General features: G+C 46.8%; 1 protein-coding gene across 1 annotated transcript; it reads left to right on the forward strand.

Annotated features, from left to right (window-relative positions):
• The first annotated feature begins 7,978 nt into the window (after positions 1–7,978).
• Positions 7,979–26,727, forward strand: LOC144125484 (uncharacterized). The gene is made up of 12 exons (XM_077658886.1): positions 7,979–8,073; positions 8,977–9,130; positions 10,677–10,692; positions 12,491–12,585; positions 13,324–13,494; positions 15,077–15,299; positions 16,389–16,503; positions 18,126–18,238; positions 20,154–20,292; positions 22,953–23,129; positions 24,096–24,218; positions 26,518–26,727. Exons 2-12 carry the CDS (start codon positions 8,998–9,000, stop codon positions 26,725–26,727), a joined length of 1,515 nt encoding a protein of 504 aa, XP_077515012.1. The 5' UTR covers positions 7,979–8,073; positions 8,977–8,997.
• The last annotated feature ends 629 nt before the right edge of the window (positions 26,728–27,356 follow it).

A 27,356-nucleotide genomic window follows, 5' to 3' on the forward strand; every position in this document is an offset into this window, starting at 1 on the left:
GTCCGCCGAGCTGACCGGAAGCGGCTGCTGGATGCGCATGCTCAGGTCCTGGACGCTGCGGATCAGCATCTTGATGTAGTTGATGTAGCTGTGCTTGTGTGCAAACCGGGTCAGGTTGAGAACCTGTGGAGGGTTAACCACATTTATTGGACATCCCGGTAGCCGCAGCTGGTGAGCCGGTGGAGCGGGTTGTTGACGTGTCTGGCTAGCTGGTTGCCGAAATCGTTCTCTACTGCGCGAGGCAGATCTTGTTCATCAGCGCCGCTACAAACCCTCCAGCGTGTCGTGGTAGCTGCCTTGTAGAAACGCTGGCCCTGGAGTTCCCACGTGCCTACGTGCGGCTTCCTCATGAAGTTACCATACACTGGAGATGGAGGGTCGAGCACTGTGCCCGTGAGCTGCGTCGGCTCGGTGTTGATCCTGATGCCGAAGTCTCGCAGCTACTCGCAGCCTGAACGACTGTTTCAGCTAGTTGATGCAGCACTTTGAGCAAGCACACACAGCGGATAGCCCTGAATAAATTTCCACCACCTGGGGTTCTTTAACACGCACTCGTCCAGATGCATAAACAGAAAATATATCGAGTGCATGCATCAGTATACATTCTCCATGATGGCCGCCGCGCGGGTTCAGTGGCTATGGCGCTCGGCTGCTGGCCCGAAAGCCGCGGGTTCAATCCCGGCCGCGGCGGTCGATTTTTCGGTGGAGGCGAAATTCTAGAGGCCAATGTACAGTGGGATGTCAGTGCGCGTTAAAAAATCTACAGGTAGTCGAAATTATCCGGAGCCCTTCACTACGGCGTCCCTCTTAGCATGAGTCGCTTTCGAATTTTGAACCCCATAAGCCAAACCATTAAGTGCATAGTACAAGATGCTGGGGGTCGCCAAGAAAGCTACTGAGTCGTTCCTTTCCTCGATGCCAACTTTCACTTTCCGTATGAGGCGCGTTGTCGCAGTGGGCGACGAGTGAATGAACTGTGCCATGCCGTGTGGACCGGGCATGGTGTTCAAGAATTGCGCTAGTGGCTCCTGCGCTGAGCTGAAGTGCGGTCGCCGGAGCCTCCCGCCGGCCTGCACCGAGGGCTGCCGCACCTGGTGCTTCTGCAAACCGGGCCTGTACCGGAGCCGCGGCGGCCGCTGCGTGCTATAGGAGCAGTGCCTGCCTTCCACTGCAGCAGCCTTCCTCAAGATGCTCGGCCGAGAATGACTGCGGTGCTTCTGGGCGCACCCAGCAAACGGATCGATGGCTTTGCCTCAATGACGCTTCGAGACCACGCGGTTATTCCCGGCAGGAAATAGAGAGCGCAACCCGCAAACAGCTACCGTGATCGTCTTCCGTCAGGCGCCACTGCGCGTGCGCAGAACGCCCTGAGGGCGCCAGATGGCGCCACGTGTCTGTCAGCTGCGTGCGCACCTGCCGCATCGGGACCAATCAGCTCGTAAGCAGTGGAGCCCTGCCGAAGCGCATCACGCTACGCTATAACTCTCTAATATTCAGAACGATGTGTTTCCGCGAGCTATAGACCAGGCTTTTCAGAGTCGCTTCCGTCTGTTAGCGGTCTGTAATTCCACATGAATAAAGAGGCGTGTCGCAGCTGCGCTCAAAGAAATCAGAGGCGCAGCTGGTGTGGTGTGACATCATCGAAGACGAATGCTAAGACAGTGGTCACTTCATCCGACGATTTACCCGTCACGGTGCCGCTGTGGTTGGGCGTTCTGCCGCTGTACACATGGTTGCGGGATCGTCTCTTGGCCGCATTTCGATAGCCGCAGTACGGCGAAATGAAAGATCTCAGGTGTGCTGTTCGACGTCAGAGCATGCCAAAGATCTCCAGGTGGTCGAAATTAATCTGAAGCCCGCCGCTACGGCGTCCCTCAGAGCCCAGCTGCAGCTTCAAGAGATAACACATACAGTACCGTGCCATCCATATCTCTCTTAGACACTCAAATTAGTTATAACCGACAAGATGACTGGCGCCATAATTTAATCATCAACCAAGAGTTTATACGGCACCTTCTCCTGACACCCCCGTCCCCCTCCACCACAATGCTTAGTGCAGCACAAGCTGCGGATCATGGAAAAGTTCAGATGATTGGGCCATTTCCCTATCGAAAAATCCCATATGATTTCATATGTGTGTCGTATGAATTCATATGTCTTACATGCGGTCTATACGCGTCCCAAATGTATCTCGTATGAACTGATATGGGCATCATATGAGTTATAAGAGTCAAGATATATGCCTGGTATGAACACATATATGCTTCATACGAGGTCATATGTGTCAGAAATGTGTCTCCTACGAACACATATGACATATAGGTGTCGAGAAACGTGGCTCGCATGAACACGTTTGATTAGTGTTCATATGTATCATTGATGTGCCTCATATGAGCTCATATGGGCTCAATACCAGCTCGTACGCGTTGCGAATGTCCGGGGTGAACACGTATGTCTCGAGTGAACACACGTAAGCGGCACTCGCGCGCAGGCAGGAGCTACGATGCGCATCGTATCAGACTACATCTACATCCTGGAAACTTTGTCGTTCATGAGTGCCTCGTATACAGCCGCGTGTGGTTCGTGAAACGCGCGGAAATGTAGCGACCAAAAGCAAACAACAAATCCGAGCGAGAGCATGAAAAAGACAAAAATATTTGCCTGGCCTATTTCACACAATATTCTCCTTGTTTCTCTGTTCGTGCCCTCTATCTTGCTCTGCACACTGGTTACTCAAGCTGTCTCTGGTTCGGCGTTTTCAACGTAGTTGGATACACGTTTAGTTGGCGGGTAAATATGGCATTCCTTGCTTTGTTGAGCCGCTGTAAAGCTACGCAACGAATAACAGGTATATTTCTTTGGAAGAATTCCAGATGAAGGAAAAAATACTTCTCCAGTGAAAAAACCGGTTTCAATGCTTATCGCAGCACACATCAAGATTTACAGTATCAGTGGAAGACCACTTCTCTAGTTTCATTCTTTAAAACAGGCAAATAACCACTACTCCTCATGTCTTACACACCAGCTGCAAAGTAATGGAAAGGACAGCGTGAGTTTTGTTATACAAAAATAACACAGCAGTTCAAAGTGGCAGTCGTGGATTAGTGGATCAATGAAGAAAACAATGTCGTGGAGTAGTGGTTATTGTATTGCAATACGGATGTGTGGAGGATGGTGGTACGAGTCCCGTTCATCATGATAGTTTTATTTTTTGCCCCGTACATTTTTTGCAATTTCAGTTTCCTATATTGTACGGCAGCTATTTCATGATTTCCATCTTTTCAATTGCAGCCCAGCGTTTCTCTGTCCCAACAGATTTACACACGAAACACCTATAACACATATGACATATGGGCACGTACCGCATATGTGGGCACGTATTACACATATTCCATAATCTCGTATAGGCTAGACAGATATGACACGTATATACTAGATTTTTCGATAGTGGTGTCACAGATCTTAAACAAACGATCCCGAAGCTTTGCCAATGTGCTCGTTAATGTTGTGTAACCTTGGAGCTGAGCGGCCAGCTTTGGACTGGCTCGTAGTGTGATGGAACGGTTTCCCCTTTTCTTCCATCGGTTGTGCATAGTACTGCCAACTTAGTATTTTTTTTTCGTCCAGGGGTTTAGAAAATATGTTAATGATTCCTAATAAAAATCACGGCGAAATTTCCGAAACGATACAAAAGAAATGATTTACCACCGCTAACAACAAGAATAAAAAATGGTTGCTTGCTTCGAATTCATGCAATCCCTTCATTCTAGCACCGGTAGGTGTCAGATCACTTGCCAGTATTGGTGGTGGGAGGTCTGAGACCCCCCGAAACGGCCCTGCCTTTAAGCACTGATTCGCGATCAGGTGACCACGTCCCGTGCCTCGCGCAGCCTTTGTTGTCATTAAGGAGCAATGGTGGGGACGGTGAAAAACATTTTTTTAGGTAGAGTGACTGTGAAATTAGACGTCGTCACAAGGGTCCTCAGTCCAGGACTCCGACAGCTTCTGCTATCCTGTGGGCCCGCGCGATCAGCCGTTGCTGATCGCTCAGGCTAGAGCTGGACAAGGCAGCTTCCCATGATAAGATATAATGAGGTTGGGCATGAGACGTGCAGTCACAAGAAAGTGGCTAGACACCTGCACCATAACGCAGCGTAGCTTAAATGGGTTCTGAAATGATACTGATGGTCTAGATTATAATGCCAAAAATCTCTAGAAGTGTTTTTTGTGGGTATTCGAGTCAAATTTAAAAGCTCATTGTGATCTCCGTAATTTACAAATGACAGAGACAACGGAGACACAAAAGCATTAGTTCTGTTAGCATTGTTCTCTGTTCTGTTCTTTGAGTCTTCCGTTGCTTTTTCCGCTGCGTACGGTCCTCGTAGTCTTGAAGCGACAACTGCTAAAGGAATGCCTCCAGGTTCAGGGTGGTTGGCGTCAGCGTATAACACTGCGAGTCTGCGACAAACTGATTATCCAATCTTGAATGAAGTAATGCAAGACGTGAATGCAACGCGCCACGCAGAGTGGCCTGACCAGAGTGATGTCACGCGCACTGTACCAGAGTATACCAAGACAGATAAAAATGAATTGATTAGTTGAAAGCCCTTATATTAAGCGGGATGGCTCAGTGGCCCAGTTATTAGGAGAGGAAGTTGGAAGGGAGGTCACTTTCGGCGGTCGACGCCGATAGCGCGCGCAAAGGCCCACAAGGATAGTGGCGTGTCGTTGGCCCGGCCAGAGTTCCGGTTCGTAATCCAATCCTTTAGGCAGTGAATACCTGGGATAATGTGCTGTGCGCGGATACGTTGTAGTCCGACACACACCCATAATATGTGACAGATGATAGCGCTCGAGCCTGTGTCGCATGTAGAACGGGACACTTGTGGCAAATGCGAGGCCTCATGATGCGCATCAGGCAGTCGCCTTCTCTTGGCAGTGTGGCTTCTCCACTTAGCAAGCGTTCCTGCAGTGAAGACCGCATTGGCGCGCGCATTGAGAAAGAGGACTTGCGCGCCTCGAGGAAGCCCGCTGGCAGGGGTGCAGGGTTGACAGGGGTAATAATAATGAACAGTTAAAATATTATGCGTCAGAAAGGTATTACGAAACCGTCATGCATGGACGCCTGTCACTCAGGACGCCAAGGTGAGCATCCCATAGAAAAAAAAATCCCGATTTTCGTACGTGCTATTAGTATAACAAAACGAGAAATCTGTGTATAAGCAAGAGGTCATCCACAGCCTGAATACACCGACTCCAGGACAAAAGCATCTCCCATGTCTCTGCAATTAACCCTTTCCTGTGCCAGGTGCGGACAACGCGTGTCCCTGCAAACCTCTTAATCTCGTAGGGTCCACCTAATCTTCTGCCGCTCCCTGCTACGCTTGCCTTCTCTTGGAATCCACTCCGTTACCCTTAAAAACCAGCGGTTATCTTGCCTTCGCATTACATGCCCCGCCTCAACCTATTTGTTTCTCTTGAATTTGATTAGGATGTCATTAACCCACGTTTGTTCTCTGACCCACTCTGCTCGCTTCCGGTCTCTTAACGTTACACCTATCATTTTTCTTTTCATAGCTTTCTGAGTTGTCCTTAACGTAAGCTGAACCCTTTTCGTTGGCCTCCACGTTTCTGCCCCATAGGTGAGTACCGGTAAGATACAGCTCTTGTATACTTTTTCTATTGAGGGATATTGGTAACCTGCCATTCATGATCTGAGAGAACCTGACATATACGCTCCACCCCATTCTCATTCTTCTAGCTTTTTCCCTCGTGCGATCCGGATCTGCGGTCACTGTCCGCCCTTAGTAGACTTATTCCCTTGCCACTTCCAGCACCTCGCTACCAACTGTGAACTGCTGTTCCCTTCCGAGAGTGCTGAACGTTACTTTGGTTTTCTGCAAGCAAGACATACTGGAGTTTTAGCAAGACGTATTATGTAGAGGGTGGCAGATAGCTAGGTGGGCGGATGAGGTTAGAAATTTTACGGTGACAGACTGGCCACAGGAGCGGATTAAATGGAAGAATATGGGAAAAGCCTTTACCGTGTAATGGGCGTAATCAGGCTGATGGTTATTGGGGTATGTTTTATTGCGCCGTTTTTATTAGTTCAATTCGCCTCTCGAATGGCATAGCCTTAACAGCATCGCCCCAGATTTCATCGGCACAGGAGGCCGCCAAAGCCATATGTGTATATTTTATAGCCACATAGTTTATGGGCTGTCGTGGGGGGAACTGTAGATGATTTTTAAATTTCATTGGAGGCCACTGACTCATGATCATGGTCACGTCCAATGAACACGACGGACTAAACTTCCTTTCGCTCTTTCCTCTCATCCCACCTTTTTTATTCCCTTTCCTATGTGTAGGGTATTCAGTCGGGCGTTGACCCTATAGGTAGCTTACTGCTTGTCTTCAACCCAATGAACGCTAAACTCCAAAGGACGTCCCGCGGACGTATAGGACGTCCTGCGGACGTACTACACGACTTCAGGATGTCCAACGAAATTGCAGTACCCAATTGGTTCTTTGTTTAATTCTTCCATGGGCGAATTTAGCAAATGATAAAAAAATGTCTCCCCAGGAATATGAGAGACTAAGATATGCTGACACAAAATCCGAACAGTCCAAGTAGACGCCATGCGCACGGACAGGTCTTGTAAAAAATACCTTGCCCACCATGCACGTGACGGGCCGAGCAGTTCTTGGGCTGCAGCGTCCGGTTCCTGCAACGCCTTGAAAGAGCATGGCAACGGTTAAGTGAACTGGTTCAGTCCTCCTTCGTGTTCAGTGGGATGAAGAAACAGTGGATTTTGAGCGGATGGTCAGTGCGTGCTTGTGACTGTCCCAAAACTAAATTATTGGCAGCGCAGGGACCTATGGCAAGGAAAGCATTTCCAACACTCTTTGGCAAAAATTTTGAATATTAGAGAATTGTAAGGTACTGCTACGGAAATTTTGAAGGTAAAGGTCCATTCTTCTGATCTCTAGCAAAATGTTTCTGTTAAAATTTTTCCATCGCTCGCGTCAAATAGTTAAGACTGCTACAGAAAACCAATGGGGTACGCATTTGACGACAGCAAAAACGTTAATTAACGGCAAAAAAATGCAAGCCTGCCGACAGAAGATCTGCGGATATATTGATTGTTATGAGGAATCTTACAATTCTGAAAAAAAAAATGCGTTCATAAACTTTTTGCCCTTCAAAAATGCTCTTGTCCAGAATTGTTGGGTATGTTAGGGTGTACAAATTGTAGTTAATATACCTCAGCTTAAATCAAGAAGAAATGGGCATGGGCCTGGCATGTGATTCAAAGGAACAACACTGATGATTTTTGAGGGAAGCGGAGCTAGTTCCAAGGGAAGGCAAGCACAGTAAGGTGTGTCAGAAAGTCAGACCGGCGAATGAGATATTGAGGTTAGCGTGGATAAGGTGACCATAGTAGGCACAGCACTGGGTTGATTGTAGGACGATGGGGAAATGCCTTTGTCCAGCAGAGGACATAGGAGGATGATGCTGTTTTAGCATCTACTTTGAAGTCTTTTGACAGCAAGTCCCTCTCGGAGGATTTGATCCTAGGCGTTTGGCCGGAAAGTTCTAAAACTTCTCAGGCAACGTGGGCGCTCTCCTGCTTTTTAAGCGACACTGGCCTTGACTCGCGTTTGTTGTTGTTGTTTGTAATGTTAGAAAGTGTGCCTTGTCTCTTTTGATCTGCCTTTTCTCATCATCATCTTCATCATCCCCCATCGTGATCCTCTTTTTTGTCCCCTTCCCTAGTGCAGAGTAGCAGGCCAGATATTCATTTTTCCGGCCAACCTCTCTGCCTTTCCCGTCAATAAACCATCTCTCTCTCTCTTGAGATGCTTAGGAGTTTTTGAGTCAGCGGCACGCCGCGAAGCGGTTAGCGATGTTGAGTTTCGCAGACAAGAAGATAACGACGACGTGCTGCACGCGCATCAACCTGAGCGTGCTCTCCGCGTTCAGCGAGGTAGACCCCGTTCCTGGTCCGACATCTCCGCTTCCTTCGACTAGTTCCCGGTGCCGTTGCCTGATTCACTTTTCAAGTCGACTCGGTGAGTCATTTGCCATTGGCTCCTTCGCGCATACCCATTCTACGTACATCAACCTGTTTCGCTTGGCGTACGACAGACGCGACGCAGTGCTGCCAGCAACTGGGGCCGCATTCTATGAGCTGTCCTTTTTACGTTGTCCTTTGTTTTCCGTGGTCCTTAAGGGTAACGGAGTGGATTCCAAGAGAAGGGAAGCGTAGCAGGGGGCGGAAGAAAATTATGCGGGCGGATGAGATTAAGAAGTTTGCGTGGGGATAGGGTGGCCTAGCCTGGTAGAGGGCAGGATCAAATGGAAATATATGGGAGAGGCCTTTGCACTGCAGTGGGCGTAATCAGGCTTATGATGATAATGGTCAGGTGCATCGAAGTGCTCTGTCAGTAGCAGGTGGCCGGAACTGACCATTGCTGCCAGATGCAGCCAATGGGGAGGTCTCGCACCCAGCCACCCAGTTGCCGGATCGCTTGCCACGGACGCTTGAAAGCCGCGGGCAAATCTGAGTGACCACTCAACAGGACCGATTGGACTCGAAAAGGGCAACTGAAAATAGACAGCTTATGGAATACGGCCCCTGGCCGCAACGGTGAACAAGCCTTCGTACGGAATTCGCAGCGCAAAAACGCCCGAGAAAAGAATTTAGGACGAGTCACGCCTTTCTTCTCAAAACGTGCTTCTTCTCTCGAAGAGTCGATTCAATACGCATTCTGTCGCATTCATGTAAATGAGGCTTGAGCATCACTTTTTCTTGAATGCAGAGCTACAAGAACGATCGCTTTCAATGCACTCAAGGCCACGTGCGTTATGAACTGTCGAAACCGACGGTGTGACGCGCCGGGAGTGCAAGGCAGTGAAGGCCTCCTTTCTTGTTCTCTATTGGGTGCATTAGGACCAATGTTTATCACTTCCAGGTTGGCCGTATCCTGTCCAACATGTCTGCCTATTACGAACCCTCGGCTTACACCCAAGCCTACGGCCAGTACGGCTACGACCAGACTGCGTACGGACAGACCACGTATGATTATACACAAGCCACCACACAGGCCCTCACGTCAAAACCCGAAGGTGAGTATGGGAGCGGCCTTCTCCACATTCCAAAATGCGAGCTTCCGGGATACCAGACAAGTTCGCCATCTGTGGTTGACACGCCGTAGGCCTAGCATACCTAACGTACCTCTATGCTCTGTTTGAGTAACGCATGCCTGAATCAGCAGAGGACGCCACGATTATTAAAACGCCATAGGCGAACTTCACCAGGGAAGGGGGGCGGGAGCTACCGTTGCCAAGGGAACTACTATTCGGTGCCCTGTAATATAAAGATAAATTTTTAGAGCCAAAGCACTATTGGCCTCATAACCTGGAGAATTCCGATGTGTGGTAAAGCCTCTGAAGTTAGTCACGTGATGCGGGGAATGGCGGGAAACAAACGAGACCTTGAATGAGGATGACCTTGGCTAACCTGGAGAAATAAAATAAATATTCCCGCCACTGGATTTCGAACCCACGGCGGCGCGGACAGATCAGCTTCGCACGCCCTTGCACGAGAGGACTATGTATTTGCCGCAACCAATCACGACTCGTGTTAGTGTTAAACTGCAACACACTCTCGCTATGCATTGCACGTCGTCATGTTCATTTTCATCAACTTCCATCTGTGCGCAAGTCACGAAAGGAAAAGAAACGCGCTTTCAATCTCGCTTTCAGGTACCCCCAACTCCCCTCCCGTCAAAAATACACAGCACAAGGGGTTTGCTTGCGAAGCCTTCCGCGTGCCTGGTTATGCATGCACAGTGACCCTAATTAATCTCTCCCAACTACAAATGGCTTCGAGCCCTCAGTCCTCTCAAGCTTTAGACTGCCAGATGTTCTAGGGAGCCTCGCTAAACAGCTCATAAGCGAACCCCTTGGGCTGCATACTTATGCCGGAGGCTGTACGTGGCGTTGGTGTCACCCTGAAAAAACCTGCTTCCACACAATATTTCATGGTTAGCGATGCCAAACTGCCAGCAATTTTTTTATCATACAGCCTAGTACCAAATTATGGATTAATTACTCATTAACGTGTACCTGAACGCGGTCGTACGGATACAAAAGAAAATCTATACAGCTTCATCGGGAAATTGGAATCTGGAGAAAAATTCGTGTCAGTTCGAGGAGCAGGACAGCAGGAATTCCCAGACGGGAAGGAATTTTTCTACAACTGCGAAGCTTGAGAGAAAGCTGCATATCTTTCCTTGGTAACTGTATGGCTCCGTTGAGGCGTATGCCAATGAGTAACGTTGATTCCGCCTTGGGGGGCTTCCCCTAAATACATGGGACTAACAGACGGCTGCCCACTTGCCTTTCTTGGCCGATTCGTTGCCAGAATTTTCAGTACCTGCGTCGCGAGTTTAAATTTTGTATAAAGTGCCTCAGATAATGTTTCGAAATTTTGTTCGTGAATACTGGTATTTACGCACGTAGACAGAAATCGCGACGAACGTACGAACCCACGTGAAATAATCGACGTGCGTGATGTTGATAGCGGTGTTGTGTTTAAACGTGTTTTTTTCTTCATAAATTTTTTAAGCAACCTATCGATACATCTTTTTCATGTCGTTCTGTTCTTCAGACACCAAGCCTACGTCGTAAGTAACCTTTTATTTTAAAGTGATTAGTGTCAGACATCCGCAGTTGCTTTTGTCGTGACTAGGGGCAACTATAGAATGCCATTTCTTTTGCCATGCTAAGTGCAGAACAGAGAATTATGAACACAAACAAAACGACAATAAAAGAACACTGGTGGACCTATCCTAGCGCGATAAAGAATAGGGCAAACGTTTTAAGCATTATTAACGATTCCTGAGAGAACGCTAGTGGCTTCACTGTTATATAAGTGTTCATAGAGGGGCTTCTGTTTCCCTTGTATTCGATGATGACGTAGCAGCTTAAACGATCTCCGGAAGAGGCGATTCCCTAATTATAGTATAATATCAAAACCTTTGTTGATCCTCTGCTTTTGTTCCTGTAAAGGCCATTGGAAATACTTAACGTCAGTACTAGTCATCCTACCACGCCTCAGTAATTTCGTCGTTTAAAAATAGATTAAAGTTATACACCCGAACTCGGCGGACGCATGTCCAGCAATTTCGGATGAAAATTTTGAAATTCAAAAATTTAAGATACATTTAGCGTTACATTGAAGGTAATAGTTCATTCTTATGATATGCTGCAAAATCTTTCCTTTGAAGTGTTTCCATCGGTCGCATCGAACAGTTAAGACTCCCATAAAAAAAAGTTAATAGAAAAAAAATTAGTGCCGTCCGGTGATCTCCACATATTTTGGTTGTTATAGTGAAATGTTACATTATATAAAAAAATTGCGTTCATAAATCGTCTCTCGCTAAAAAATGCTATTGTCCTAATTGCTGGGTATGAGAATAAGGACATCTGAAAATGTGCGACAGCTGAGATCCTTACTCTGTTCTCAGCAGCGTGTTTAGCTTTCAAACATGTCTATACGAGTACCTCTTCGTAAGTTCTATGCTGTGTATGAACATCTTTTCCTCTTGTGTAGAAACTTACACAACCCATAAGTTGCTATTTCAGAGAATTTGCGGGAGAAGAAAACACCGACACCAGGTTGCATTGAGCGCACATAGCCTAGAAACATTTAGACGCCTTAACGTTGATTCTTAGTCTTTGGACCATAAAGAAACAACCTTCGCGAACTTGCCTTTAAACGCCATATTTGGCGGAGTGTATGCTGCGCTTTGGCATGTTCAATAATCCACGGTGGCGTTGCCTTGGTGGAAAACTCTCTAATGCTGCAGCATCTATTCTTTTATCAAAACGCTGAGTTGCGCTAGTTGGTGTAGGTTCACGGTATAGGTTCCTAGGTTCATCGTCTATTCCTCGTCACTCTTGTGCTCCTAACATGAGTTCTACCGTGGTGCTTAAGCCCTTCCGTTATGTTTGGTGCTCTGCTGTCCTGCATAGGCAGATACATTAAGGGCTTTGACTCCTCGCAATCCATTCTCTCAACGGTACAGTGACGCAGCTTCCGGTTAAACAGCGTCACCTAACGCAAAATAGGAATTTTTTTATGAGATAACAAAAGGGCACAATTAAGAGCGGTTATTCCCATTGATTCTATGCCGCTATCCCATATAGCTATTTTTTACTTGCAAGTGAGCAATGAAAACTAAAAAGCCCGCAAATTCTTTACTACTATATGTCCTGGGGGTGTATTACTGTAAGATTGCGTTTTGTGATAGTTTTAAGCCAAAATCAACGTTTAAACTGCTGCGAGACGCGCCATTGAGGCGAAACCGGAAGCCGGGATAGTTACCGTTTAGACAACGGAATGACGCTTTTGAAAACTCTTATAGAGCGTTGGTTATCTCTAGAATTGTTATCTAACTAGCTCTGTTTTCTTTAATGCAGGCAGTACCGCATGACTTCGACCATGGTAATAACATGCATCTTGGCCATCGTCATTGCCCTTGTAGCCTTCATTGCGCTGCTGGTGGTGGCATTAGGTAAGCTCTGGCACAGCTCAAGATTTGTTACTGCCCTCTCTAAACGACTCCTCATCCCTATTATTGTGCTCCTTTTCCACATATTTCTCCCCTTCGTCCCTCGTGCACTTTTGGGACCACCATTAACTCCTGCTTACCATACGATATGGCACTGTATATAGCTGCTATACCACACCCACCATGTCGTGTCGTACCATACCACGTCGCACCACCACACACCACACCACATAGCGCACCACAACACACCACACCACATAGCGCACCGGCCGCAACGGTGGCTCAGTGGTAATGGAGCTCGCCTGCTGGCCCGAAAGCCGCGGGCTCGATCCCGGCCACGGCGGTCGAATTTCAATGGAGGCGAAATTCTAGAGGCCCGTGTACTGTGCAATGTCAGTGCACGTTAAAGAACCACAGGTGGTCGAAATTTCCGGAGCCCTTCACTACGGCGTCCCTCATAGCCTGAGTCGCTTCGGGACGTTAAACCCTTATAAACCGAACCATACAAAGCTCACCGCACCGCACCATATTACACTATACACTATAGCCCTTCGTAGCCCCTATGCTTAACATAACCGGGGGTTCACCTGAAACACAGCCTACTACTCAGAAGGATAACGCAGTGTTTCAGACCGCGGAGTTCACCGATATTGACGCAGTACCACGTGTCCGCGGAGGAAGCCGCATGTACATCAATTTCTGCACACGTGACTAACCACCCCACTGCAACCCACGTACCAGGCACAGGGTTTGGAATCGGCGCCGAGACCGACGTTCCCGAGGACATGGACAGGCCACCTCTGCCATCCGTCTACCCCGTGGTACGGGTGCCGATCCCTTCTTCCGTGATGACGACAACGGCGACAGATACCAGCATCACGCCGACAGCGTCCACCCAGTCACCCAGGACAGGTCAGTGTACCGGCCGCAGTCCACCCCCGTACCCGTATAAAAGGCTGCTGTTAATTACAACGGGCTTAACCGAGCACCCGGTTGACTCAGTCCGACGGTTTAGTCTTCGTTCATACGTCGCCCTGTGTCCTGTCTCTCCCGCGCTATATCTCTTCGCTGTGCCACAGAAACTAGCCCAAAGTGGTATATTTGTGGAAGGACTCTCTTTTATTCGAGCTCCGCAATATTCAAACTAATCTTCTGCCTCCTTCGAGGTAAAATTATGAGAGTCGACTGCGGAGCATGCTCAAAACCACTCTGTGAGGTCCGAGGACCTGATTTAGACTTACGTGTGCCCCTAGCCGCAGTACCATGGCTGAAATAGGGCTGTACAGTTACGCTGCTGGAGAAATAATTTGTCTATTGCACGTTTCTCATCCATCTACAATCATTTTTAGATTTGGGGCAGTGTACTACAGTCCACTCGTATAGTTTAAAATCATAGACTTGATATCGTCACCTTGTGCACACCGAACACATTTGCCATGATGCTCATTGGCCAAAGTCGCAGCGGTGGCTCAGTAGTTATCGTGCTCGGCTACTGACCCGAAAAACGCGGGTTTGAACTAGAGGGTGTTGGGCGGTCGCGTTTGGATGTAGGCTAAATGCTAGAGCCCCCGTCTGCTGTGCGATGTCAGTGCACGTTAAAAGGTAGTCACAATTATCCACAGCCCTCCACTACGGCGTGCCTCTTACCCTGAGTCGCTTCGGCTGGTTATACCCCAAAGAACCACACCAAGCTCTTTTGCCGGGCTGTCCTACTCGCCGATAACATGAAATCTTTGCAACCAACAGAAATCTCGCGCGAAGGCTTCGTGACGCTCAGCGGCCGAGTCTAAATGGCTGCGAAAGCGTAAAAACAGTTGACGGTTTTCCTTCTCGACAAAGCAGCGCTCTGTGCGGTGGCATAGATAAGGTAAAAGGTGACAACGTTGCCAGACATGTTTGGCAGCATTACGTTTGCTTAAGACAGAATCGACATTTGAGCTAGTTGGTATTGCATCTTGTAAAAATATTTAATGCGCACTCAGGACAACGGACAAGGAAGACCAAACAACACAAGCGCGTTTGTGGTTGTTGGTGGTTTTTTCTCTCTTTTTGTGTGTTTCTTGAATAAATGCCCAGTTGCGAGTACGCGCTTGTGTTGTTTGGTCTTCCTTGTCCATTGTCCTGAGTGCGCTTTATATATTTTTACAAGATGCTTAAGACAGTTGGTGCACTTTATAAAGTGAGATGAAAGCATTGAAGGACTTTGGTGAAGTCGGGAAAATAACGTAGGGACTGAAGACAAGTGGACACAGATGAAGCTCCGAGTGTCTGCCCCTGCTCCCTCACTGTTCTTTGTTTTGGCGTTATGTATTTGTGACGTCATTTAGGGAGCGCGTGCATCCAAAGATGTCCGCTCACTTCGTTTTCATGTCTTTTGGTGAAGTGGCCACAAGGGTTTACCAGCACGAGCAATTGCTAGATGCCTGCTGCACATTGATGGACTCGCCTAACACAAAAGCGTTAAAACGACAAGAGCTGCCTTCGTCCATTGCAGTCATGGACCAGCATCCCCTGGTCTGCACCATGGGCTCCAGGACGAGCTTCTTGCAGATGTTCCCACCGGATGGCCTATGCGAGTACATCTTCTTTGACTCAGTCGAGAAGGGCAATCGCAACCCACTTGCCTTCCCTAAGCGGTGGGGTAACGACCTGCGCATCTTCATTACGGCCTACGCCCGGTACAACACCACGGCGTTCGGCATCGGCTTCGCCTACGAGTGAGTGGCGGCCATCTTGAGCCATCACACTGCACGATACCTCGCTTGTACCGAATGTCCTGATTCTAAAGTTGCAAGGTGCAATCTCCTCCATCCCCTGATCAAAGTTCGACCACCTGGGGTTTAATGCGCACTGAAATCGCACAGTAGAGGCCCGTGTACTGTGCTATGTCAGCGCACGTTAAAAAACTCCACGTGGTCGAAATTTTCGGAGCCCTTCACTACAGCGTCTCGCATAGCCTGAGTCCCTTTGGGACGTTAAACCGCATAAACCAAACCAAACCAAACCGAAATTGACTTCTGTAATTTTTCTTTATTTTGTGCCTTCCGGAACTAAATTCAAGAAGGGCGTTTGTAATTTTCGCGAGTTGAACACGAGTCGTTGCTTCATTGCGACGTCCTTCTAGAAATCGAAATCATGCCGGGTGAATACCGTGTGGAACTTAAGTTCTGCACTAGGTCAATGGCGTCAAGGTTATTTGCTTAGATGAAAAGTTCAGTCCCGTGCTTCAATCCTCCATTCATTGAGCGCGGCCAGAAGATCTGAAGAATTGCTTCGTCACGTGACTAATGAACACGAGGGCAAATGAATGTTATTTCAGTTCCGGCGCTTTGTAAGCAAAGCAGCAGGATTATTGGTCTCGAAGGCACGATTCTGTGCCAGGCAGCTACATTAAAAATATGTTTGCGAATTTAGGGTAGCAGACGTTACCTCGATTTAGTAAAGCTCAGCAGCGCTTCAATGGTGGGTTAACTGCGTATTAATCTTCAGGTATATTTCTAACGCTGACCCATACGAAGACAAGTCCTCCTGCCGAAACGTTGCTTAACAAACTCAGGCTCCCATCCTGACCCTTGCTCATATTGTTTTGTATTATATAACGTTTAGAGCATTTTAGGTTTTCGTTTACTTTTTGCTGGTGAGCGTTCTGCTTAAAGTAGACGTCCTGACACCGGTATTGGAGCACTTGTAGCGTCATTGTAACTGCGCTTACTTGGAGCTGAAAAACCTAAATGACACTCGCGCTAGAAGCTTTATCCACATCTGTTGGCTGTGACCACGCTGGCGCGACAGCTGAACACGGCCAGTTCTTCGCTGCTGGAGTCCTTCTGGCGTAAGAACATTTTCCACTTCGGGATCGTGGACACGGCCACGAGGAACGCGAGGGAAGCTGACGTGGAACTGGCCCTGAACGTCTTGAAGGTAAACAGTGCGCCTACAAACACGACTCGGCTTCTGCATTTATTGCACACACTAACCCCGGCATTGGCCCGTCATGGTGTAGCGGCTGAACTGAGCGGTTATATAGGACGCTCTGTGCATTCAGGTTAGGAGGGTGGGGCGAAACACTTAAAATTTTACTTTACACGGTCCATAGACGTTCCATAGACTTCTGTCAATAAAGTCTGTAGATATTCTATAGACTTTCTATAGACATTTGTCTATAAAGTCTGTAGATATTCAATAGACAAATCATATAGACTAGTCTACAGGCGATACAAATCCTATAGGCAGTCTGAAAATATAGACAATCTATATATAGCCATACACTTCAAGGAGAATTTTTTTTTATAGACAGTCTTTAGTCTATGAACAGGCAAAAGGAAATATATATAGGGAGGCAATAGAGTCTCTAAGAAGTCTATAAACAGCCTATAGATCCTTGTCTATAGGGGAAAGGAAAGGAGTACGCTCGGAAGCGGACATTTGGAAAGGAGAGAAAATTCCAGGGGACACTTAAACCCGGAGCGCCTGGAACAATGCGAAAGCATAGGACCTCGCAGTACACCCACTACCACATAGCAGGCGTTGCAGTGAGACTTTGCACATTTCATTTCATAGACGCCAATGCATGAGGTGGTAGACGGTTCGATTCCCGATTGAAGGCTGACTCAAGTAGCGACTAGCAGCTCTGCGCTAGATCTCTTGCACATTAAAATAAAACCAGTGCCGCACTTATGTAACAATTGAAGGGTCCATAATCTTCGCGACAGAAACGCCTCCCTAAGCAAAATGGTGCGGACTTTTTTCTTATGTATGTATATGCAAATATTTGAATATACCAGTTTGCAAGCTGCGCTTCGAACTGATTGCAAATCCAATTTTACTCTGATTATATTATTTTATTTCACACCATGAACGGTGGAACCTGGAGAGTCCCTTAATTTGTGACGATAGCGGACGCCGGTATTTTTTTCTGAAGAGGCCCCTATGAAACTGCATTATTAATAACGAGGGTTAACATTTGCGCTGCGTTAGCGGAGGCTCGGTTATATGCAGTGCTGGCCGTCTGATGCACAGAGACCCTTATTCAAACTGGCATAAGCTCAGAAGTGTGCAACATCGAATTAAAAGGGCCTACAAGAGTTGCCAAGAGCTTTAACGAAAAACTCAACCTAAGCCGTACGAACCTGGATATCGTTTCGCGGAGAAATGCTACCGACACGACCCTCTTATTCACGTTGCCTCATTTTGTCGGACGCTGTGGATTTCTAAAGATGGCTCGCAGGCTTCGTGTTGTGGCCCCACCATTTTTCGCTGAGAAATGCATGATAATCTGAGTTAAACTTCATGTTTACTTCGTCTAAAGCTTCTGTACATAACAGAAGAATGTCAAGTGTGCACGGCCCTTGTTTTAAAGACATTAGCCTAGCTTTCTTCAATAATTTTTGGAGTACACTCCAAATTACGGATGCTGAGTTTTGATGGCGTTTTCAAATAATTATGCAGGACACACCACCCGACTGAACCACACCTAACGCTCCTACATGCGAGATGGTTCTGCAAGGCTCGCTGAACTGACTTCGGCCACGGATTCCTTTCAGGCGCTCAACACGCACGCCGAGACGCAAAGGCGGCAGGGCAACCCGTCTTTTATTTTCTTCGCCGGAGTAGTTTTTAATCAAAACTGGACCAACTTCTACAACGACAAATTCACGTAAGTCACCCCACCACAGTTCTATTCATAGTATACTCACTTAGTTCGAGACCAGGGTTATTTGCGGCTCCCGATAGCTTACGCCTACTGCCAGGAATGGTGAGCCCTATGTGATTTCTAAGCATTCTGAGACACTCATTACATCGCCCTACTTGACCCACAGCTGTAGCCAGCAGACCCTTCATTGTGTATCATTAAAGCGCCGTATTTAAACGCGTTAGCGTTAAGAGGGCTCACCAGCTACGAGGCAACTCAGATTTGAACTTTTTCTGTCGATAGATTGCAGCACTTAAGTACCAAACTGTGTCACTGACCATGAACGGAAAATCCACGAAAAATCTACAGAGAAGGAACCTAGGAGGCATGTGGGCCACCTAGGTCGCGTGACCTTGTAGCGTCGTCAAAACTTGCCCACCAGATGGTGAGCAAACTGCCCACAGTGGCAGGTACCAGTTAAATTAATGGTAGGTCGCTCGAAAAGAGCAACCTGGATCGCATAAGGTACACCAGTGGAAGTAACTGACATCACAGGACAATAGCTTATCACTTAACCGCTGTGCCATCTTTACAAAATGGTCTATAGACCATCTATAGGCTTCTTATAGACCCGATTGCCTTCCTATGGATATCTTTTTTTTCTATTCGTAGTCTATATACTGTCCACAGGCAGATTTCTACTAAAAGTGTACGGCCATAAATCTATAGATTGCCTATAGGCTGTCTATAGCATTTGTATTGCTTATAGTCTGTTCTCTAAGATTTGTCTATAGACAGTCTATTGACAATATAGACAGAAGTCTATGGACAGCTATAGACTGTCTAAAATTTTTTTTAAGGAAGCTAGGTGCAGTGCGCCAGAACTGGTACGAGGACTCCCAGGAATCCATGAATGTGATGAATGACCAATTCAGCGTATATGAAAAAAAAACCATTACGCTATCGCGTCATACCGTTATTGTGGAGCTTAAGTACAAGTACAGTGACCGCAGATCCGACCACGAACGTTACATTGCTAGGAGAATAAGAATGACGTGGAGTGCATTTGACGGGTAGTCATTCCACGGTAGTTAGGATTTCTCTATCCTAAGTTACTGCGCAGGATCACAATGGATAGCTGTATTTAAAGCATAAAAGCGTTAGGAGCCAGGCCAGAGACAAAATGCGAAAGTCAAAACGTGAAAGGCAGCAGGCAACCACATCTGATGGAACTTAGTACAAGTGGATGCCAGACACGACTCTGCTTAATACAGTATATAGTACAGTAATGAAAGGCGTCTATCCTGTCAGCATTCGCCGCCAATATTTCTTCTTAAGAGAGCTGAAGTGCACTTGCTTTCCGTGGTCAAGATGACATGTGACAGAACTGCCCCTTACAAAAATTTCTTTAGGCAGTCTATAGACTGTCCACAGATTTCTGTCTAATCCTAGAGAACAATCTATAGGCAGTACAAATTCTATAGACAGTCTATAGACAATCTGTAGATTTATAGCCATACACTTTTAGTAGACTTCTTCTATGCGCAGTCTATAGACTATGAATAGAAAAATGAAATATCTATAGGAAGGTAATACAGTCTATAGACCATTTTCGTAAGGGGAGATCAAGAATACGGCCATTCTTGCTTCATTAGCAAAATTGAAACACCATAAACTTCGCCTTATACTCAATATTGGATATGATTGACCGACTGCGACACCAGACAGGCCAAAATACTGGCAAAACACCTGCTTTAACTGCACGTAAAAGGAGAACATTACCGCAGTACCACAATGCGCTGCTCTTGAGCGTATGGCCAAACTGCGATATTGTGCGCGAAGGCACTGATTGAATTCGGTAGGCGTGTCCTCTCCTGTTCAGGTATTCAATTTGGGACTCCGGCTAAGGCAAGCGTAAACACCCGACATGCTTACGCAGGAACATCTACAAACCGCACCTGTTCATCGCCCAGGGCCATTTCTTCTACGGCGACAACACGTTCAGTGACTGTCGCGTTATGCCGCCTACAGCGCCCACCAGACCGCAGGGGCTTGGCGGTAGTTACCAGCACGACTTGGTGAGAACTTAGTGCTTGGCCACTCTGATACACAAAGTTTCCAGTGGCTTTTTCAATGCACAAGTCATTGCAATATATCTTAGCGCATATCATAGAGGCACTAGGAAGTGAAAATGGATACTTAACGCGTTGTTCAGTCAGCTGATGGCTGGACTAGGGTACAAAATGGATTCGAGGTCAAATAGTGGCGGTATGCGAACATGTGCAGTCTTTGTCAAATGTGTACATACAGCCCAAGGGGTCTGCTTATGAGCCGTGCCGCGCGGCGCCTCTTGCATATTCAGGGACTATAATCTTAGAAGGTGAGATGAGCTTAGGTCCCCAACCATGCCAAGCTTAGGACTGTCAAACTTGCTTAAAAGCCCCGCTACACGGCTTGAATTAACGCAAACACCTTAGGCTGTACATTTTTGACAGACTACTTTTTCATAACTGATTCGAATTCAAACGTGTACAGCTTTTCCACCGAATCGAATCGAATAATTTAGGCTAACATCGAATCGAATACTAATGAAAATTGTTTAGTTATGGGCAGAAGCGCCGAATATTCGCACAGCGAATAATAGCGCAAAACTGCGAAGCATTATATCGGAGGCATAGCGCTATAAATTATGGAGTCATAGGTATACAGGGTGTTTCTCCTAATACGTTACACAGTTCTTAATAGAGGATTATAGCATAGCGCGATCCGCTACCGTCATCTGCTTCCGCGAGGCACCACTGCGCATGCACAAGTCGCCCTGTCAGTGGCGCCCGTCAGATGCGCGCGCGCCATCCGCGTCAGGGCCAATAAGCGTGTACCCAGCGGTCCCTCGCGGTAGCGGATCGCGCTATGCTATAACCCTCTATTTTTTTAGTTAGATCGCGCTATGCTATAACCCTCTATTTTTTGAGTTAGAAGAGCGCTTATTTCGGGATAGCGTTGTCGGTGTAGTACATCAGAATACAGCTGTGACGTGCTAACTAGCGGGCTGGTTAACTATACTATTGAATAGCTAACTTTTTAACTATTACTGTCAGGCTCCTTAATTTTCGTAAGTAATACTCATACCAGTTTTTAGAATTTCGAAAACGCGGTTAACCTCTCCGCTGCCATCTGGCTGCGCACTGCAAAAAATGCCACGTGGAACCATCTTGCCATCAGTTGTTCGATGAGACGATCACTTTGTATCGACACCGCAACGAACTTAAAAGGGAAATTATCGAAGCTGTCGAGAGAGCTCGGGCAGGAGATAAATGTGTCAGTAGGCCGTCTGTGGCATTATCAAGGAAAGAGCTTGATTTCTTGGCTTAGCACGTGGCCTGGCTGTTTGTCAGCAATTTTTCCGTGTTTTTTTTTTGTTTCGTGGTGGTTCCCTTCCCCTTATATAGAAGGGTATGCGTGCTCGTTTCCGCAATAAAGGCTGCGTTTGAAAGATAGCGCTTTTCCTGTATCGTCGTCGCCCTTCGTCTTTTTGTTCATATGCGCTGTTTCTTCGGTCACGAGCAACTATCGATCCTAAGGCTATCCACTTCTAAAGCAACTTCTTGAGTGAACGTAATTCGTCTAAATAGCCAGAATTTGTTGGGTCGCAGCGCCGAGGATAATCGCGTTTTCGAACTTCTAAAAACTGACTCCTAAAAATTGCTTATGCACGCCTCTCAATAATTAAGAACCCTAAAAGTAATATTAAAAATTTATCTATTCGATATGAATTAACCAGCCTGCTGGTTAGCACGTCTTAGCTGTGTTCTGATGTAGTACGCCGCTGACATTGCTTAGTAGGAAAAAGCGCTATTCTAACTTAAAAAGCCTGCTTTTAAACTTTCTGTAAACTCTTATGTGAAACACATTGTATATTCTGTCAAAAGACGCAACAATGACCTCCGCCAGTGGCTACGCAACACAACGTCACCGTGTAAACCCAGTAACCACCCCGTCACATGCATAGAAAAATTACTATGTTCTAGGGATGACAACAAGGCAAAAAAAAACAGGGACAACTAATTTCATAATGCGTTACCGCTGCGGTGGCTCAGTGGTTATGGCGCTCGGCTGCTGACCCGAAAGACACGGGTTCGATCCCGGGCGCGGTGGTCGAATTTCGATGGAGGCGAAATTCTAGAGGCCCGTGTACTGTGCGATATCAGCGCACGCTAAAGAATCCCAGGTGGTCGAAATTTCCGGAGCCCTTCACTACGGCGTCTCTCATAGCCTGATTCGCTTCGGGACATTAAACACTCATAAACCATAAACCAATCTGTAAACCATAAACCAAGCTGTAGATAGCTTTGCCGGACGGAATTGGTGGGGCTTGGGAGTCCCAGGTTTCTATACCCTAGCTCTAGCGTACACCACCTGCCACGGCATACCACCTGGCACGGTACACAACCTACGTTGCTGGCTGTGGTAGCTCATGGCGACCATGGTGGCACTTGTCCGCTTGGTCCAAGGGTACAAATAATGTCTTAATTTAACCTTACTAAAGTCTTTCTCTCCAAATACCTGACAGATACCAACGCCACCATCTGTAGTCTGTACCGCCAGTATCAAGGCACGGCTGGCCTTACGCCCGCGGTGGAATGAGCGGCTATAATTATACACGGAAAGTTTGTACGCGACTAACGGAAAGCTTTTATTTGCAATCGCGCATCCTGAAGAAACTTTCGCTTTCGCGCAGACCCTGGCAGCTGACAGCTTCAGCAAGTTGTCATCACGTGGACTGTCGATAATCGGGGCACTATCGATAACCATGAAGGGCCGCTGGACGAGGACCCTCCCCGTGCAAGGGCCGAGCGACTTCCTCTCGGGCTGTGTGCACAACACGAGCGCCCCCTCCTTCGGCAGATATTCAGAGGTGAGCCGCCATCCTTGCACTCTGTGGAAACGAAAGCACTTACGGACTTCGCGTCTCAGTATACACCTCCTTCACGCCGCGACGTCACAAAGAAGCGGTGGCGCTGGTGTCGGTAGCGACTTTCGTACGGTAGGCAAAACAGGTTGCGCCTGACCGTGCCTACCGCAGCATTGCTCCCGCGTGGTGCGCAGGCAGCGTGCATTGAGCAGCTTCGTCATTGTGGGATGCACGTATAGCAGATGAAAAGGAAAATAAACAAGCCTACGATGGGTTTCTCGTAAAAAAATACAAGATAGCAAAGGGCCGCGCAGAAAAAAAAAATACGTAAAGTCTCGACGCTGTTTGGCTGTTATGCGGCTAAGATTTCGTAACACGGATGCTGCAACGCTTATTTGCTGGTACATAATCTTAGTGTAACGGAGTGGATTCCAAGAGAAGGCTAGCGTAGCAAGGGGTGGTAGAAGGTTAGGTGGGCGGATGAGATTAAGAAGCTCGCAGGCATAGGGTGAGCGCAGCTGGCAAAGGACAGGGTTAAATGGAGAAACACGGGAGAGGCCTTTGCCCTGCAGTGGGCGTAGTCAGGCTGGTGATGATGACGATGAATCGTAGTGTGTTTAAAACTGCGAGGGAAAAAACATTTAGCGGTGCACAAAATCTTCGCCATGATGCTACAGTGCGGGAAATGGAGATCAACGTGCCTAACAATTCTGGACAAAATCATTTTTGAGCGGGAAACCGTTTAGTAACGAAATTTTTGCATATGATGTAAGATATCACTAACAATCCATAGTTTTGACGTATCATTTTGCGACTGTTCTATCTCCTTTCTAATGCCCTGTGGGCCGTGAGAGAACATGGAATCAGCAATTTTATATCACTGCCATCCGGTTACGAGAAATGAAACCTTTTACATCGATGCACGCGAATTGCGAGCAATCGTTTCCTCGTGTTCTCGCAATGTTCCAGATTTGCAGAAACCCGAAGTACCTTCAGCGCAGCTACAGCCAGACGCATGATGCCATTCTGGCCGTGCACGACACCGATAACGTGCTCTTCGCTTACGACAACGAAGTAGGCCTCTGCAGGAAGGTGAGCCCACGGAGAACGCTGTAGCCCGGTGTGTGGAAAATATGTGTGTAACGACTTATAAGCACGCAACTTACCAGTGAGGGCTGCGTTCTTTTATTCATTCCAAAATACTGCGGGCCGATGTGGTCCAAGCAGGAGGGGCATAGAACATAACAATAACACCTTGATTTAGGCGTAATCGCAAAGTGAACAAGGAGGGGAAAACCTCAGGGTTCTTACCAACGGTTAGAGAAGAGTATATGTCTTCATCTGGGCAAAGCGTTCCTCTTTGGTGGTGTTCAAATAGGGTCTTTACACCGAGGAAGAAGGCCCGGTGAGGGGGAGGAACCTTTCCGGGTCTTCACCGGGCCTTCCCCGCATTTAACTCCTGCCAATGATGAACGCTTTGCCCAGACGAAGACAAGTCTCTTGTCGAAACTTCGGGAAGCAGGTTAAGGCTTTCCCCTTCTTGTTCACTTCGTGATTATCGAGAACCATATGACCAACTTCTCGTTACCACTGATTTAGGTGTGTAAAACAATACAACACACCGAATGAAGAGTTGAGGACAAACATAATAAAAAAATGATACAACAACAGGACACAATCTAACCAATTAAGTAAGCTTACAATGTCTTAAAGAAATTATCTGTTTGGAAAACTGATTCTGGAAGTGAATTCCAATCGGACATGGTTTTGGGGAAGGAACTGCGCTTGAATGAATTTGTTCGGGCAAAGGTTAGCTGCAGCTTGTTTCCTATAGGGTGTCGTGTTCTCCTGGTAGCTGATGGTTAAATAAAGTTATGCAATGGAATATTTGCTTCGTGTGCGAGAATCCTGCGTAGGAACAACATTCGGTTTATTTTTCGGCGGACTGGAACAAGCGGAATTTTATTTTCAACCGTAAGCTTAGTGGCAAGGAGAATCAAATGTGCTGTATTTTCGGAAAATAAACCTCACGGCTTTCCTTTGTATTATTTCAAGAGATTTTCTAAAGAGTTCAAGAAATAAGTGTGTCCTAGGCTCCAGAGTCCAGTAAAAATTATTTGGTTGCTATGCCGCAAGCTCTCACGAGATGAAAATTTTATTCAGGTGATGCATAATGCATAGCGGATAATTTTTTTAGCAAAGTATAAAATATGTGGAACGGTAAAAAAACACCGGGCTTATTTGAAGCATCCACATAGACGTGTGGCGAACATGACTGCAGAATGCCATAATTTGGAGACGACGCGAAAATGTAAGCCAGCCAAGCTGTTGCTATGGGCAAAAATTGATGGCGAAAAAGACATGAAAAGTGGGCAACGTATGATGGGATTTTATTCATCAAACTATAGGCTCGCTCCTTGCGAACGCTTTGCATATCACGCAAAAAATTAGTAGTTTTCACACCGGGCAGACAGGCAGGAAGTTTAAATGAGTACATTTCAGCGCATGTTGCTGGCAATTTCCATTTCATAAGACAACTGTTCTAGGACACGCAGATTCCTCTAACTGAACACTTTGGCTTCATGTCCTGTTTTATACTCTTTTTCTGCGGCTTGATTTCTGTGCTTTTTTTAAATTTTATTCACTTACTTATATTGCTTTTTGGTTTTCGTAGCTAAGATTTACGCCGTATGGCTTTTACTACAGAAGCGAAAGCTCACCAGAAAGCGTTAGTTTCAGGTTTGTTTCTCTCTTGGGTTATAGCGCAGGTCTCTTAGGATACTTAACATCGTCTGTTTAGGTTTGAAAACGCAATGAATTCTCTGAACAGTTCATTACTTTAAGATTTTGGATGGCACTATATACCTCGGATGTTTATACATAAACACTTGTACATTTCTTGACGTTTCGGCCAGGGACCGGCCTCTTTCAGACGAAGACCGGTTCCCGGCCGAAATGTCAAGAAAGGTACAAGTGTTTCTTCGCCTCTTCTGTCTTCTTTCAAGTGTACTACCAACCTAGCCCTGGAGGCCTTTTTCGGCTTATATACGTTCCATAAATTGATTGTAGCTTCAGCAGTTTGAAAAGACAAGCGCATAGTTTCGAATTCCCGTGGAGTGCGGTTGTTTTCTACATGGTTTAGAGTTATTCGCTGTCTGAAATAACTCCTCATGAAAGTGACTTTTCTAATCAACAAAACCGTGCAAAGACAGTAACATAGCCGTAGTTTTAACCTGGATATGCTCGTAAAGGAGGATATATATTTACTAACGTTTCGACTGGGCCCCAGTCCTCACGTTCTTTCGTTGTGAGTACCATAACTTATGGCACTTGTGCTCCAGCCTGAGAATTGCTTTGAAAAACATGGCCATCTACCTCCTTTCCCCGGCAGTTGTGTGCAGTGAAGGGTACGCATTCGGGCGTGCGTTTCGGCATCGCCGTGTACGACCTGGAGTACGAGGACTTCTCCAACGCGTGCGGGGTGTTCAACAAGTACGGCGCCTTCTCGCGGGTGCACGCAATCCGGGGAATCCTCAACTACTTCAAGACGAGGTTCCAAAGTGCTCCAGACGCGGTTGGCTGCCGGGAGCTCATCACATGACATCCTCGTTGGAACTGCTGCCAGTGGTGTGGGGTTCACAAGTGTAATTAAAAAGTCGTACCTGTAGCCATGATTGCTTGTTATTATTAATGCGAAAGAATTAGATGGCTCAGTCTTAAGATCACGTCCGCAGAAAAGTGTGCGCAAGAAAAGCACATGTGACGTCACGAGCCGAATCACGTGAACATGATATAATTTTAATTAATGATAATTAACATTTATATAACACTAATTAACGTAATTAGAGAACTCCAAGACTAATTCACATAATTAGTGATGACGTCACATGAGTGTGACGTCATACATAGTCAGCGTGAACTGTTCGCGCTAGTTGGTTTTCCATGGTGTTTTACGAGCGCAAAATGACGCGGACAAAGGAATACAGAACAAAAACAAACGAGCGCTCGTTTGCCTAGTTTGACTTTGTTCTGTGTTCCTTCGTTACTGCGCCATTTCCTTTCCCCAAAAACCAATTTTCAAAAACCAATTGTAAATTTTTCAATCAATGGAAGACCTCAATGTGATGGCAGGCAGTATTGCCGACTAGATTCACATTCAAACTTTCAGCAGCCGTTCATCGTAGAGCAGACCGGGTGGTGTCATATTTATTATTGCAAATGCCTTATATG

This window comes from Amblyomma americanum, chromosome 1, assembly GCF_052857255.1.
Source record: "Amblyomma americanum isolate KBUSLIRL-KWMA chromosome 1, ASM5285725v1, whole genome shotgun sequence".
Lineage (NCBI taxonomy): Eukaryota > Metazoa > Arthropoda > Arachnida > Ixodida > Ixodidae > Amblyomma > Amblyomma americanum.

Bases quoted from the DNA above. Each gene is read 5' to 3' on its own strand.
- LOC144125484 (XM_077658886.1), top strand. From the start codon at position 8,998: ATGTCTGCCTATTACGAACCCTCGGCTTACACCCAAGCCTACGGCCAG. The intron at 12,586-13,323 runs GTAAGCTCTGGC...CCCACGTACCAG, and splicing joins GCTGCTGGTGGTGGCATTAG to GCACAGGGTTTGGAATCGGC. The intron at 15,300-16,388 runs GTGAGTGGCGGC...GAACACGGCCAG, and splicing joins GGCATCGGCTTCGCCTACGA to TTCTTCGCTGCTGGAGTCCT.